This window comes from Pungitius pungitius, chromosome 1 (assembly GCF_949316345.1).
Source record: "Pungitius pungitius chromosome 1, fPunPun2.1, whole genome shotgun sequence".
NCBI classification, from domain to species: Eukaryota; Metazoa; Chordata; class Actinopteri; order Perciformes; family Gasterosteidae; genus Pungitius; species Pungitius pungitius.
Genome location: NC_084900.1, coordinates 22,980,023 through 22,996,264, shown reverse-complemented (window position 1 = coordinate 22,996,264; position 16,242 = coordinate 22,980,023). Strand labels below are relative to the sequence as shown.

At 43.2% G+C, this 16,242-nt stretch overlaps 1 protein-coding gene across 1 annotated transcript in view; it reads left to right on the top strand.

Annotated features, from left to right (window-relative positions):
- Window positions 1–16,242, top strand: part of ctnnbl1 (catenin, beta like 1) — a 31,840-nt gene that overhangs the window by 14,516 nt on the left and 1,082 nt on the right. Inside the window, exons 12-15 of the mRNA XM_037480344.2 lie at window positions 6,601–6,698; window positions 7,432–7,512; window positions 11,812–11,949; window positions 12,215–12,287. Of these exons, the coding sequence (XP_037336241.2) occupies window positions 6,601–6,698; window positions 7,432–7,512; window positions 11,812–11,949; window positions 12,215–12,287 (390 nt within the window). The remainder of the gene's footprint in view (window positions 1–6,600; window positions 6,699–7,431; window positions 7,513–11,811; window positions 11,950–12,214; window positions 12,288–16,242) is intronic.

The following is a 16,242-nucleotide window of genomic DNA, read 5'->3' as shown; positions in this document are numbered from 1 at the left end:
AGACACACTCAATCCTTATCTGCCTGCATACCGCGGTTGGCTGCCTCTTCGGCCCCTCAGTTTACTCGATCCATCCAATCTTGATTGATTTTTCTTGCCCGCACGCTCCGAGCGTCTCTTGTCTCCGGGTGAGAAATGCGAAGAGCTAACAAGAGCTAGTCAGAGAGAAGCAGGGAGCATGTCCACAGGACAGAGGGGGGCGGATGATAACACCCCCCCCCCGTCCATCTCTGCTCTTAGTTACCCATCGAGTACACACAATGTTTCTCTCTCTCTGTCGGCTTTAATTAAGTTTGATTTGTCCGGTGGGGCTTCCCGGCCCCGCAAAGGAGGACAAATTGTCTTTAATTGTGTCTTGTCTCGCTCGGGCACTGGCCTCATTAAACTGTGACCCCTCCTTCCTTAGTGGGGACGAAAACCCGTACAAACAGTTTTATGCGTCCATCCACGTGGCTCTTTTTCTTTGTGTGGTCCAGACTTGTGATTTTCCAACCAAAACTATAGGTTAAGAGGAACAATATGATGAGACATGATTAGACATGTTTTTGTAGAGGTTCACTGCTTGCCAAGGCCGTTTAATAATACTTGAAAGTAAACGTAACCACATAAATATAGACTAATTCTTTACCAGCAAATATGCCCGAGACATCTCGTTGCCACGTTCCTGTAAACGGCTTGGCATCTTGTTGACTTCAAATCACTAAACTGGGCATACTGGGCTGTGCTGTTATCAGCTGCACCTTCAACAAAGCTCAAAAGCAGTGGCTTTCTACGACTAAATCTTTATGGAATCCTCTTGTTCCAAGACCACACTATCTGCATAATGTCTCCAAGCCAAGAGGAGATTTCCACACACACTTTTATATATTTCTAAGACTGGATCCATTGCAGGCTTGCAGATATAATCATGAATTAGAACATGGAGATTAACCTTAGTCGAAAATGAGGTCCTTCTGTGAGGCTTGTGTGATGCCATGGAGTATAAATTGTGTAGTTAGTCAATGTTCGAGGGGCTGATATGTTTTCTTGTTTTACTCTGAAAGGACTTTGGCTGTTTTGCCCCATTGTGGCTGGATGTCCCAGACAAACCTATTTAATACGCATTTGAATTTTAACACTATTGTTTTCAGATTTGATAGCTTTTTTTCCTGTACTAGCCTCACAGTAGGGAATTTTGGAGTAAACGAGGCATCAGCAAGAAAACAAGATATTATAGATGGGTAATTAAACAAATGATCCCATATATATATATATATATATATATATATATAAAAACTATTAAAGTAGATGTACTGAATGTTTGATGGTTACTTGTGTTCAGAGTCGCTGGTGGGTGCGATCCAGCAGATCAGCCCATATTCAAACATACAAATGAACAGTTAGCGCACCCAAATTTATCTTTAGAATGCGCGGTTCCATAATTAAAGCCCCTCGTTTAGGGTTTCCCATCATGCCTCCATTGATTAGTCAGCTATAAGCGAGTTGAGATGCCCGTCATAATGTAGGCCGTATGGAGTGAACCCCTCTCTTAGGCGAATAATTGAAAATTTGTGCTAATCAAGTGGTTCTCCACAATAACAAAATGACAGCGTTGATTAATTACCTATCAGCCGCTTCAAACTAAAGTAATTAGGAGGCAGAGACGTCTCCGTCCTCTCTTGGCGCGTTCTGCGGCGTGTAGATGGATCCCTCTAAAAATCCTGTCTGACATTGACACAAACCAAAGGACCGGGGACTCCAGAGGCCACGTCGGCACACAGAGCAGCATAATTAAGAGTTTGTAAGAAGATGGAGATGGAAAAAAATGAATTGCATTGCTGCGTCAACATTTCGCTCACGACACCGTTCACCTCGTCTTCAGGGCGTCCGTTCGTTGGCACTTGTGCTCCGCCATCACCGGTGAAACAAGGTCTTTTTGGGATGAAAATTCGTGCCAGACGGCAGTTTATATTCCGGCAGCTAATGATGCAAGTGAGCGAGAGAGCAGGGGAGCAGGAGTAAACATCTAATTTACAATAGTCATAGCTCTAAAGAACGCTTTTTATCGCGTGCGGATATTTGTTCGGGGGAGAGGTCGTTGAATGCCACACGGCCAACTTTGATTGGAGCGGACGCCCTCGCCGTGAACCTTATTTTCTAATGAAAGCACTCAAAGAGGTAATGAGCGAGGCACGCTACCGGGGAGACTCATATTGCCATATTTTCTGGCCATGGTGTTAGAAATATACAGCGATAGGGGGAAAAAAATATGTGAGGCGCTTTATTAATTTTTTTTTCCTAGTCAAATGATGGCTGTTTCATTACAAAGACTAAAGATGGGGTTTTATCAGTCTATTACTTTACAATGAGATTCAGAGAATTAAGTAGCAGAGTACATAGAGTACACGAAAGTGTCTGTACGATAAAAACCTGCGTCCAACATTTCAGTCCAAAAGCAGAGAATCAAATGGAGCCATTTGATCGTCTCACTCCTCAGAAATGCCCGCCTTCGCCTCAGACTCAGATCATAATCATTTTACACGATTCAAGTGTGATTATAATCGGTGTTGTCAGAAGCACGCTGTGTAATCCTATTATTAGTCTATTTCAGAGCGAGAGATTTCCCTTCAAATCTCTGTGTAAAAATCCAGTTGGCGCCTTCACGTCTGCTGCTGGGGATGGATTGTTGCATTTTCGCACGCCGTGGTACATTTAGTTGTATCGGAAAGAATTTACACTGAAATATTCTGTTGACAGGATGTGCTCGGTATTTAGAAGAGGTGGTATTATTTAAAAGTTTTAAGTCCATCTACAATTTGACATCAATCAGGAAACCAAGAAGGAAATGTATTATTCATAGTTTAATCATTTGACGGAATACTGTTTGGATTGAGTTTTTTTGTCCCGATACCAGTATCCTCTAGTGATCGTTGGCGTTGAGCAGCTGGTGGGCAGCACAGTCCTGTGCATTTGACAGTGGAGCAAACAAAGGTTCTGTTGATTTACATCATGGTGTGTTCATCTCTCTCACCACGCCGCCACATACAGACGTACGGCTATCGGCGGGCACAAAAAGCTATTACTAATTCTCAGTTGGACCTAAATAGGTCAAACCTTTTGCTATCTGCCATTTTAGAAGTGGAACTTGTTTGTATGTAGACCAAAAGTTTTTCCTTCTGTTGTCCCAGAATATCTGGGCAAAAGAATGAAGCTGGTACAGATTAGCTGGGGCTCCATTTAGTCAACTGTGCCCGATGGGTAAATTACAAAATATAATATATAATCATTTGTTCAGCGTTCTGCTGGTAGCCTTCTGAGAATTTAGTTCAATGTGGACACCCGCTCACTGGTTCTTTTCACCACAATAACTTTTCAAGAAATCAGTGACTTCTCTTCTTTTTTTTTTTTTTCTTTTTTTTCAAGCTGAAAGCAAAGCCTGAATCAATCTGACTTTCATCACTGTAGCTTCCCCCACTATTTCAGAAAAGACTTGAACTATTTGTATAGGGACTCAATGTCTCCCTGGTTCCCACTGGTCAAAGTGCAGGTTTGGATCTCTTATTACAAGGTCCCCGGGCCCCAGGGAGAGTTCCAGAAGCAAAAAGGCCCTCCATGTAGTACTTTATGTTGCCCAGGAGGCCTGATGGGAGGAATATTGCTTTGGGAAACACAATGTCTCGACACATTCTGTGAAAGTAAGAGGTTGGGGTCTGTAGTATATGGACACACTAAAAGAGCAACATTAAGGAAGAATAGCCAGGCTCATTTTAATTACCTAAATGTTCATCCCTATAAAGTCCTCTTTAATAGTTCTGTACTTCAAGCTGTTTTTATTTACAATGACTTTGCCTACCTATGCCAATCAATACATTGGGATGAAAATAGCAGCAACGGGTACATCATATACTGCTATTATGTGCTTTTTTCTTTCCTCTCCTTTTTTCTGCGAGTTGGAGGCCGAGTTCATTCCTGGTCCTTCACACACCGAGGGCTGTTTTTAAAAAACCCTGAGAGGTTAGTCTGTGGTGCTGGAAGGCTGATTGCTCTCCCCAGGGCACTGTTAACCCGGTCTCTCTGCAAAGCACCACCGATCGGTTCTCATGTTACTCAGAGCTTCACAGCACTCCCTTCAGCTGTCAATCCGTACAATCTGGGCCACTCGGGGTTATTTGCATGTTAACTTAAGGCTCTTGATCCCCCGAGGTGAAGGTGAGGCACGCTGCTAATGGTTAGTGGAGAATGAGCTAACGACAGCGTGCGAGCTGTATGCAAATATCAGCAGTTTCATGTTTCCATGTTTGAAGGATTGTTTATTGTCATTATGCTGCAGAGGGATGCCCAGCGAATTGGAGTCTGTACAGGACTGATATTGCTACTGGTGCATGTCTACCAGAAGGTTAAATTCTAACATGGCAGACCTCTGATAGATGAGAAAGCATCCACACTTCAGCCAAGATACTGCCAGTAGCAACGGACATTATTTATTATACTCTACGCAGATTAAAAGAAGAAGAAAAAAAACAGTTTGCAAGGAGTTTAAGTGAAATCCCTTCTGTCTGGTTGCCAATGAAAGGATCCAACAATTTTAACAGTGAGGGTGATGTCCTTGCAGTTGCTCGTAGAGTATATGAGAATCAGCGGAGAGTGTACACAGAGGACCTGGTACCAGATGGAGCCGAACCACACATTGGGAATGAAGCATATGCGACAGCACAAACAAATTTGTCTTTCTAAGGTCTTGGTTATGTATTTGATTATTTCTGTTTTGTCATGGCTCGAGATTTTGAGCTTGAACTTGCTATTTTCAAGGGTAGAAGATGAAACCAGTCCTTTTTTTAACTTGATGTAAGTGTGAAGCAAAGCATGTAAATGAAGTATTGATCGGACACCTTTCTAAAGGCTCTTTTTAGCAGCCACATTGTACCCAAGATGTAATCCTGCCTCCACCCCTGCCTGGCTCTCAGCGGAGCGGTTGCTGTTTAGTTGGTCCACAGCCAGCGATCAATAGCCTCCGCGGCAGGGTGGGGAGGCGTCGACATCAATTAGCACTCAGATCAAGTTGGTAAAGCAGGGTCCTTTCGGAAATGTCAGTTAGCCCCCTTGTCATTGTGTACAGGAAATCAGGCTGGGTACATTCAAACGAGTGGACCTTGTGCTGAAACTACCTGGTTTACAACCAGAGTACCATGTTTTAACTACATGTAGAACCAGTCACACAGTACAACTGGGATTTAGGGTTTACAGTTTTTGCATTATTCATTATATCCCTCCTTCTGGATGTCCTCATTATATCATTATATATATATGATTTATTATGATGAACACTATTGAACAAGACAAACCTTGAAGAAGCCTTAAATTCCCCCCTGCTGACACACCCTAATCCATCAAGTTGTTTGTGTAACAGCTTTAAAATGAGTACTTTAATTTAAGCACTCATTTGGAGGTTCCACAAGGCTGGAAGTTCAGGCATGCTGACAGCTCTGAGAGACTTCTAATGCACAGGCGCTTTGAGCTAAATGCTACAGACGGCATGCTATCATGCTCACAGGGACCATGTTGAGGTAAATAAATGTTCATCTTGTTAAACACCTGTTTGCTTAAATTATTTTACTGCGCATTTCCCTTCATTCAAGTGCTGCCACTCCTTTCTGTTGATAGATTTGTGTATTCTATAACATCTGACTTTGGAAGGTGTTCTAGCGATGAGTTGCTCTTGTTAGAAATGGCGCTGCGGGTCGTAGGTTTGCAAACTGCGAGACAACAGCAAGCACGACACCCTTTTAAAAGAAGCAGAAATGGGATTGATTTCTCTACTGTTGTTGCTTAGCAACTGCATAGCCTCGATGAGAGCGGATATTGACCTCTTGTTGATAAAGTCCAATTACATTTTCTCCACACTCTGTGTATCCAGAGATTTTTACAGTGTCATATTCGCTCCTCCTGTGTGCACAGTGTATTGGTCATTCAATATAATAGAGAAATATTACATGGCGATTGTCTTCGACTGGTGCAGCCTGTGAGAGAGAAGGCCTTGAATAGGATATCACATCTCGCATGGCATGAATTGGGTTAACAATGGCCCTGGATGGGACTAACTAGCTTTTGTCGAGGATCTCGTAATTAGCATATTTCTTTAGACCTCCCCCTCGCTAAACGGCCCCAGAGTGCCAAAGAAATTTTAATGTGAGAAATGTAATTCAGCCACATCCAAAACTGTTCCGCTTGTTCCAGCGGGTCCTAAAAAAATAATCTAAATTGATTTCTAAATTTCATTAAACAGTTTCTCCTCCTCTCCTTCTGTGCTCGGTTTCTCTGTCATCAAGCTTCGCTGGGATTGCTAATCGATTTGTGCTGTCTGTCTTTCTATCTCTGTGGGTGTGAACGAACATTCTTTTTTGATAGTAGCAACATATTTGTTGGTTAAAACACGCGCACTTATTGGGTTTACCAATAAACACGATGAGGTGGAGGAATTCTAAACCGTTCACTGCCAACGGTGGGGAAAAAAGAACATTTCAGAGGTCCGCAGATTGAATTAAACGTTTCATAAAACCCTTTAAAGTGTTTGAGATGTACACCATGACGGCTTGTCCTCACGCCTCACTTTACTGTCTGTAGAACACGTCTGCTCCATCATCGCCTCCATGCTGAGAAATCTCAAGTCCCAGCAGAGAACCCGACTCCTCAACAAGTTCACAGAGAACGACTGTGAGAAGGTGAGCTTTCTGCATCTTCATGCTTTGTGACTTTTCCCTCTCGTTTCTATCGACCAGTGCAGACAAAACCTTTCGAAATGAAAGTGTCCAGTGTATTAGATATTATTCGCAGTAGGTGCCCTTTAGGCGGGCCTCGCTGACTTTCAAACACCTATATACAAGTCATTGGAGGAACAAGGGAAAATACCCAAACTATGTTGATTTTCAAGATGACCATAGCGTAGTCTGACATTCCAATCCTATTATTAGGAAAGAGGCAGCGAAAATACACCAAGTCAGAGAAGCGCCACTCTGAGCCTGTGCACACTAAGCTCTGCTACAAGTTACACAACTTGACAAAGAGACCGACATATCATAGCCGAGGCTGCAGCTGCAATTTATCCCACAATTTGCTTCACATACTTGATATTCACTGTGCTGATCGAGGCTATTTGGAAGGACGCATGACCTTTGATGTAAGAAAGGTGGACATCTTCATTTACATCATCCACATCTTTGGTTATTTGTTTGTTATTCTGGGGTGCTTGATGGTTCCGACCATATGGTAATGCAACAAATTTGATTCTAAAATGTGTTATCCATGCCAGTCTAAGTGTTCCCCTCCTCAACCCTCAGCATTTGCTTAAAATGAATAATTGATGTGAATATTTTCCTTATTGTCTCGCTCTCTCCCTCTTGCTTGCTTTCTTCCTTTCTCTCTCTCTCTCTCTGTGCCTGCCTGCTTTTTTTCCAGGTTGATCGACTGATGGAGATGCATTTTAAGTACCTGGAGGCTGTTCAACAGGCCGACAAGAGGATCGAAGGAGAGAAACATGTAAGCCCCCCCCACTCCGCCTCTTGCTGCTGTCTTGTTTACTCTGGCGTTGTTTCGGGCAGATTGTTGGATGTAGGTCTTTCGATTTGCTTTGTTGACTTCAAGTGATATACCCTCAAAGGGTCTAGATGTTCCATGGTTCCACATGTTTGTTTGTTTTTTTTAGTTTAACCATATGCTGACTGTAGCAGCCCTTAGCAAAACCTCCACTAGCTCAGACCTGAGCGGTGGAGTGGTACTGGAAACCAGTGAAATGATGCAGACAACGACACTGTCAGTATCCGCACAGGAGGTACAGTTTAAAGAAGTGAATTGGAGTGAAGAGGAGACGTAGATAACGGATTTGAGAAAAAGGTGTGAATGGACACGTCATGTGTGAAAGATCCTTGTCTGAAGATGAATGGAGATTCATTTCTCAGACAGACATCGCGGTGGGATTGCCAAGAAAAGGCCAAGCAGTTTGACATTCCCTCTCACTCCCTCTCCTTTACTTCTCACTTTTTTTAATGAATAAACTCATTAAAAGAAACAGGGAAAAAAGCATTTTTGCGGTATTAACTGGTAATTCGGCAGACGTACATTGGTGCGCGGACAAAGCTTATGTATGTTGCTATGGTGATGGGATAAATTGATTTTGTGTTTTACTACTTGATATCCTTATTTTGGAAGGGCACATGCTATAAAATGAAGCCTTTTCTTAATATTCTATCGCATGCTTAAACCACTTCAACCTCCACAACATATAATCCACAGATGCAGGAGGGCAAAGGAAAAAAGCTGCGTTTTCCTTCTCCAGCACGGACCCTTTTGATAAGCTGCTTATTTTCCTCCCACCTTGGTATCTCTCCTCTCTTTCTATCCTTTCGATTCTCCCCCTTCTCCGTCAATGCTGCATTTTCTGTCCCTCTTTCTTTTCTGTGTCTGTCATTATTTTCATACGGTCTTTTCGTTGCATCCTCCCCCGCTTCTTACTTGTGATCTCCCTGAATCACATCTTATATTCTTTTGCGTCCTTTTCTTTCATTCTACTGCGTTACTGTCTTCCACGCAGTCAACTGTGGCCTCCTTCAATCCTTCACACCTTCTCCCTGTCCTTCCTTTCCCCTCTAAAGCAACTGCTTTTGCTCGTCCCTTTTTCTCCAAACCCTCTCTACTTGCTGTTTGGTACCATCTCTTGGAGATTGATGAAGCTCAGCAAAACACGGCCGGTCTGACCTCAATACTGTAAAATGCCTAAGTGTGCCTTCGCAGCCCCTAAGAACCGCGTGCAGCAGATATGTGCCAGTCGAGCAATGCTGACAGCAGGCGTTTTTACACAGGTCTGAATTGGTTTTGCACCCTGATGGGATGTATTTAGTGTTCCTGGATTTTACATTTACATTTCCTCTCCTTCTCTGTTTCTGGATGTCCTCATTTTTCTTCAAAGTGGACGTGATCACAATGAAGTCACCCATTGATTTGTGGACTGCAATTTTAAGATTTTTTTTTTTTTTTTTAAGCCAAAATTCAGCATATTTGGACTCCAAAGTAAAGCTGGGGGGGTTATTCATTGCGCTGCGCTCTATCCATATCACTGTTTCACCTACCACTATATTTGGGGTGAGCAGTCAATCCGGGGTCTCCACACACTCTGTATCGCGCACGGCTCAGTTGCCCCCTGATGTGCAAACATAAACACCCACAGGTGAGCAAACTCCCACTGCTGGACAGAAAAAGGGACATTACAAACACATTTGTTAATGGCTTAGAAAGTTTTGGAGGCAACCGTAACCTTTGCAACACAGGAGCCCCTGCAAAGGACAGGAATACATTGTCCTTTGTTAATGCCTCCCCTGACAGACATGGAGGCTGCTAATTCTTCAGGGCATTGTAATGAGGGATCAGTTTTACTTTGCCCCACTTTGTGAACAAGCCCTTAATTGATGTGCGCCCCCCAAGCACAGCGCAGTTATTTTTCTCTTGGAAAATATTATGAAAATCAGCACGTTGCCTCCTGCAAAGTTCACTTTCGTTGTTTGTTTTCTTTTCCTCCTGAAAGTTTACCTCATTATCAACTTCAGAATCTGTTTTCTCTATTTTTAATGAGGATTTCTAACCTCTCTATCCTTCTGGTATTTGCTTTAGCCTCATAAAGAGCATTACGTCCTACACACACACACACACACACACACACACACCCGCGCAGTCAAAGTGCTGACAAACAAAATCTCTAATTCATTATCCAACTATCCTAATGCAAAATAAAGCTCAGAGACACATTTCAAACACACAAACACACGGTTTCTAATATGCACGACAAGTCTCGCCTCGCACACAGTGCCTTCCATGAATCATAACACACCCCCATGCTGCTGCCCCATTGCACAAACGCCCGCCACGTTACAGCAAAGGTAGTGAGACTGGAAATCGCTTCTTATTACTTTGTCCGTAGTGCAGCCGGGCTCCCTGAGGGGGCAGTAATAGACTTGTCCAAGCCCCCCCCACGCATCCCTTTCAACGCGTTATCCTTCTCCGGCGGTGTTTTCCGGAGGGAGCGAGGCGCCACGCTGAAGGTATTGGACGCCTTGTCAAACTCAGGGGTGGACAAATAGGCCAGCGGTTGTAATGAATACTGCCCACACAGCACCGGCTTTTTTTTAATATCCTAAATGTCCGTTGCTCACGATAATGAGTATTTAATGCACCTGTCCTTTGTTGTTTAGAATTAAGGAAGTCATAAAATAAGACATATTTTTGTTTCATTTTTACATTAAATTGTCATTAGCGTAGTTTTATATTCACACTATTGCTTGTAGTAGAAGAGGCTGCTGGTTCTTTCAACTAATGATCAATTCTTTGAATGCAAATGTTAATTGTAAATCAATTGTTTCTACAGGAAAGAGATGGAGCACTTTTTACAATTAAGTAGCTTTGTTTCCGTTTTTTGGGGTTTTTAATCACATCCTTAATGCAGCAATGAGGACAAGCCATGGGAGTGTTTTACAATGCGTTGACGCTTTGTAGTAATACAGTATTCTACCCAGAGGACCCAGATTGCCCTACATATTGAATTATGTCGTTCTAATCATCAGCATTGTATTGCATCTTTAATCAGCTCCAGTTGACGTCGAACCGCAGCGCTTTGTTTCCGAGTGTCTGCTTGTGTTCCCTCGTAGCAGAACGCAGGCTGACGTCTTGCTGCAGGACAGCGTGTCTCCTATTGGAAATGTTGTTCTGCGTCCCCGCGCTGCAACCTGCTGCTCAAAGGGTTTTCCCCCAGCGGTCTCAGGATTTGTCCTTTTGATTGAGGCATGTTAATGAGCTGAACTTCATGGCTATAATTGGCGTTTACGGTGTAATTGATCTTTGAGGATAAGGCCTTCTGAAAGATTTAATTTTCTCAGAGATTAAATCATTGGGATGTAAATGTCATGTGTGTGGTACCCTTTAGCTTGATGCTGAGAGCTATTTGTTTTCATTAGGAACGGTTTGAAAAGTTGCCCTTTTTCTTAATTTACTGTTTCTTATATCCTCTCTCACACCACAACAGACATGGAAATATGTAGTAGTGCAGGAATCCCACAATTGTCAATACCGACATTTTTAAAAGGGAAGACTTTCAGTAGCTATGTAAAATGTGTCCGTAAGCTTTATTTTTATGAACACCAAAATCGAATTCCATTGGGAAGGGTAATCCTCTAGTTTAAATTCTCTTTATATATTGTGAGCCTTCAAAACAGAAAATGCCCTGACTTTGCAGTCCATGTGTTTGGGGCGAGTGGCTTGATTATTGAAAAGTTGCATTCCGGCTGTAATGTTCACCCGGCGTTTAGTTACATGAAATTTAGCTGATGCCTTTATCTAATGCGACTTACAATAAGTGCATTTCAACCATAAGAATACAAACTCAACGGAACAAGAAAGTGCAATTTCCCCAAGTAAGGCGATTTGAGCCCGAATTGAGGCCTTCCACTGGTCTACACTGCAGACCCCCCCCCCTCCCAGTAGCGCCTGCTAATGATGATGAATAGGGCCTGTGTGCTCATTGGCAGCACTGTGTTATCGGCAGTCTGATAGGGTTGTTAAGATGAATAACTATGCAAGAGTGAGCAGGCATGGGAGCAACACACCTTTATGCTGCTTGGCCCCAAAATCAATTGATTAGTGCGTCTGGTCGATAGAGAAAAGGGATTTGTGGAAAAGAGCTGAAAAACATCAAAATGAAAGTTTTGTTTTTTGAATGCAGGGAGCAATAATACAGTAAACGTGATTTATTCAGCGAGTCATTCTGAGAAACGAGTGTTTTGTGTGTGTGTGCAGGAGATGGTTCGCAGGGGGGAGATCCTGGACGATGGCATCGAGGATGAGTTCTACCTACGCCGCCTGGACGCTGGACTATTCGTGCTTCAGTTGATCTGCTATATCATGGTGGAGATCAGCAACTCAGGGATATCACAGGTACACACACACACACACACACACACACACAAACACAGGTTGATTGTTGTTAGGGCATCTGATCAAAGATGAATTTAATCCGTACTCGCTTCACTCTGTTTAGGGAATAAACACAAGTTAAAATCCCCTTGTGTTAGACAGTTCAGTTTGAGCTCAGGGCGTGTGGGTGGTGCGACCAGTGTCCTGACCAAATAATTATATATAAACGGCATATATATATATATTCATTTTGATTTTACAATATGTTCCTTCTTTATGGATTTAGCTGCAGCAGAGGGTCCATCAAATTCTCAACCTAAGAGGAGGCTCTGTCAAAGTAGTGCGACACATCATGAGAGGTACGTGACTTAGTTTGCTTCAGTACATTTTTCAAATGCATTCTTCTGTTAACAGCAATGAAAAAGTTCTGCTGTTGTCTACTATCAGGGTTCCTAAAATAATGCCAATGCTTTGCCCATCAAGTGAAGTGAAGAAGATTTGGGTTTTAATGTTAGTACCTCCAGTATCCATCAGCTAAAGTGATCTAGAATGAATCGGCCACTGTGGACAGCCTGTGAATATCAAGTTTAGCAATATTTATGTTAGTACTACTTCTATCGATTCTACTTTGCTCTTCTCTGCCATTCACAACGAGTGATCATTCTGCTCCAAACTGCTGTTGGTCATGTGACACTCGGAGGAATTGAGAACAAATGACTGTTTGGCGTGATGATTCTGTGGTCGTCCTGAACCGAATGCATGTGACTTGTGGTTTACACGTTTTAATGAGGGAAAACAAATTGAGCCGAAAAAAAGGAAAACGTGGAACGAACAGTTTAATCGTACTTGAAATATGCTGAAAGTGCCACACAATTAGCAACAAATTCCTATCGGATCAGCCCAAAAACATCCCTCAACCAGAGGTGAAATAGGATTGAACTGTTCATAGTCACATATTACCTCGACTAGCTGCTCCATTTTACTTTGAGAGAAGCGTTTTATCAATAATCTTTTAGGGCGAAATGCTGCTTTAATCATTGCTCTGCTGCTGTGGTAGTTATTCGATGAGCGCCTGCTGTCCTCTTACCAAAGTGGTTGTGTTGGAATGTAATGCCATGGGGAATGACACTCGTCCCTATTCTTTTTAACAAAGTTTAAGGCCCACAAAAACATTTATACTGTGATATCAAGCCGTCTTATTCACGTTTTGTGCATGATTCTGCTCTTTGCATCCCTCTTTGCATGTATCGAGCATTAACACAATGTGCCTGCTGGAGCAGAGGAGGATACGTCTGAATAATAATGTGACTCTCCCAAAGGTCATAAAATACAGAATGCGCCTTGAGAGTGAATACAATTTGAAATATTATGGCAGTAATAAACACAGTAAAATTCTGCATCTGCAATGTCCAGGTCGAAGCATTTATTGCTCTTTCTCCCTAGTACCTGTGTACGGCTGGTAAAACAATATGCATTAATGCTTCCCTCTGTGCTGATCTGCATCGTAATGGGAGGAGCGGAAACTGCCTGGCTGCTATTCGGTCTTTGTCTACTCGTCCAAAATGTTCCCTGTCCCGCTGCATTCACTTTTCCGCTTTGGTTTTCATCCATCCATCCATGCCGAGTCGAGCCTGAGGACGAGCCTCTGCTCACACACCCTTTGGTTCTGTGTGACGTGTAGCACTGTAGATGAAGCCATCTGTCACGCAGGGCCGTGCCAGCGAGCGTGGCAGTTCTCCAGTGTGTGTGTGTGTGTGTGTGTGTGTGTGTTGCTTTTGTTTTCATTTTGATATTTGCGTACACGTGTGCCTGGCTTGTCTGGGTAGTTTCCACAATGCAGTCCTGTGAAATGCCTTGAGCATTTTTTTTTAATTGGGCATAGAGGAGCACTTGGACCCAAGAGGAGGAGGGGCTGATTTAATTTCAGGTCCAAATTTTCTTTTCACGTTTCATATACGGGGAGTACCCTTCATGAGCTGCTAAACAACAACAACAACAACAACAACGCAGCAATGTAATCCAAGGTGGTGACGACTAAATCTCGCAGCTTCAACGGTGGTCCACAGACCAGGGAGTGACGTCACGATGGTGTGTGTGTGTCCGTCCGTGTCCGCCCGTCCGTCGAGCCACTTAACATGGGCACATGTTTCATTGCTTTGTTTCTTGTGCATATGTTTCACGTTTTAACATCTGAGAGGAAGACTGCATGTGTTTGTGTGGGCGAGTTTGATTTGTGATTTAGCTTACATAATTTATTCATGTGCCGCGTGTGTGTTGTCTTTGTGCGATCTTGATGAGATTTATTTATTTGTCATGAACTGTGTTTGTGACACGGGTTTGTCAGTGTACATTACATCGCTGTGTTTTTCAAATAATGCTTATGGATTATTTTATATAAAGGGGCATTCGGTGTATAATGACTGAGGAAACACTTTAATACCTCTGGTGGGAAGTAGTCATCAATTTGTCATTGATTTCTATGTAATTGACTTTTTACCGGCCAATTTAAAGAATGTAAGTTTAAATGGTCTTAAGCATAGGTTTCACTTTCAGACAGGTGGGTCGGTTGACCATCTGGTATGAACCCAGATCAGCGTATGAGCATGTGCAGCAGCATCTCCCCAACAATGAACTGCCCTCCGAGGATCCAAATGGCTTTTATTAGTTGGCTCACGTCCAGTATTTAAACCAAACGGCTAAACAGATGGCTGACTAAAAGTAGCCATTCTAATTCAGCTTATGATTTGATGACCATATTTTAGAGATATTGCCGTATGCATAATTTCAGACACCTTAATCCCTGTGTCTTGTGTGTGCACATCTATAGAATTGTGATGCTCAAGAAGCATAGTATAACCTTTTTTTGTTAAATCAACATCACAACTTCTGATGCATTATAGCTGTTGCATTAACACAGTGCAGAGTAAGAGGTGCCAGCTGGTGTCAAGCCAGTTTCACACTGTTAAAACGGTGTTTATACAGGCGTAATAACACACTCCGGTCCTACAGTGAGTGCCCGGGCTGCTGCTGCAGAGACCACTCCTGGAAATGATTCTCCTTGTACTCATGGCAGATCAGTCCCAGTCACGGACCTGAGTAATGGCAACGCTTAGCACTGTATTGTCCTCTGCCGTGTTGCCGTGGTGACGGCAGGAGAGAGTACCGGAATGATAGAGAAAAGCTTCTGCAGAGAGTTGAAAAGTCCCAGAAAGCTGTGACCTTTCTGTCGCTGTGGCTGACTGCGCCGCCATATATAGACACACACACACACGCTTCATGGCAATGAAAAGGGATGTTTTCATGTTTTCAGCATGTCACTCTCTTCGTCTTCCCTGACCTGCTTTTCTCAGTCAACCTTGAAACTCCATTGTTTATTTCAATAACATCCCAGTGAATCTGATGCTGATCCATGTAGCTGTCATTCAATCATACACATATCTTTTATATATACATATATATGCACACACACACACACACACCTCCAGATAGCGGTCTAGCCATACACAAACTACTCATGGTCTGTCTGTTTCTCCCCTCTGAATCTCCAATGATGGAGTCACCTCTGGACTCCAGAGTGGACCACTGTCCTTCTGGTCCTACCAAAAATACATCTACAAACAAACAAAATCTCAAAGCCTTTGAGTTTCTCTTTGAGGAGCTTCTGGACCAGACTTCAAACACACTCCCACAGATACTCATTTCTCAAACGTATGCGTTATCCCAGTGACTTATGTCAACTATTTAAAAGATCTCCACATTAAATATTCAACACATTCATGTTACAAACATATTCAAATGTTGTAGACCTTGCAATATTTGTTTAGACACATTTTCTCATTCAATGAGAAAGTGTCCAAACTTTTGACTGGTACTGTAAGAAGCCCTCTGTCCTGAGACGCCCGTCTCTGTATTGTTTTCTATCTCGTAACACACTTAAAAGTCTCCTTGGATTCTTTGTCGGCCGCGTGGCGTCCTGCTGAATCCCCCCGTCCATCTGCAGCGCCCCCCAGAGAGAACTAGTCTTTTCCATTTCTCCGTCTCGACATCCCCGGGTTTAATGTGTAATCCCGGCCTGAGGAGGCTGGCTGGCAGAGAGAGAGACGCGGCGAGATGCCTGGACTCCACGGGGGAGCCGGCAGCTTTCTGTTTCTGCACATTACACCCGCAAATGGAGCGCCGGTCTGTGTCCCGGTGGGAGAGGCAGGCCCGCCAAATGACGTACGAGCACTGCCTGGACCGGTTACTGCTCGCAGAAGGAACTGTTCAGTACAGTTTCTATTTGGGATGAACGAACCAGAGGCCGTTAAGACTTAA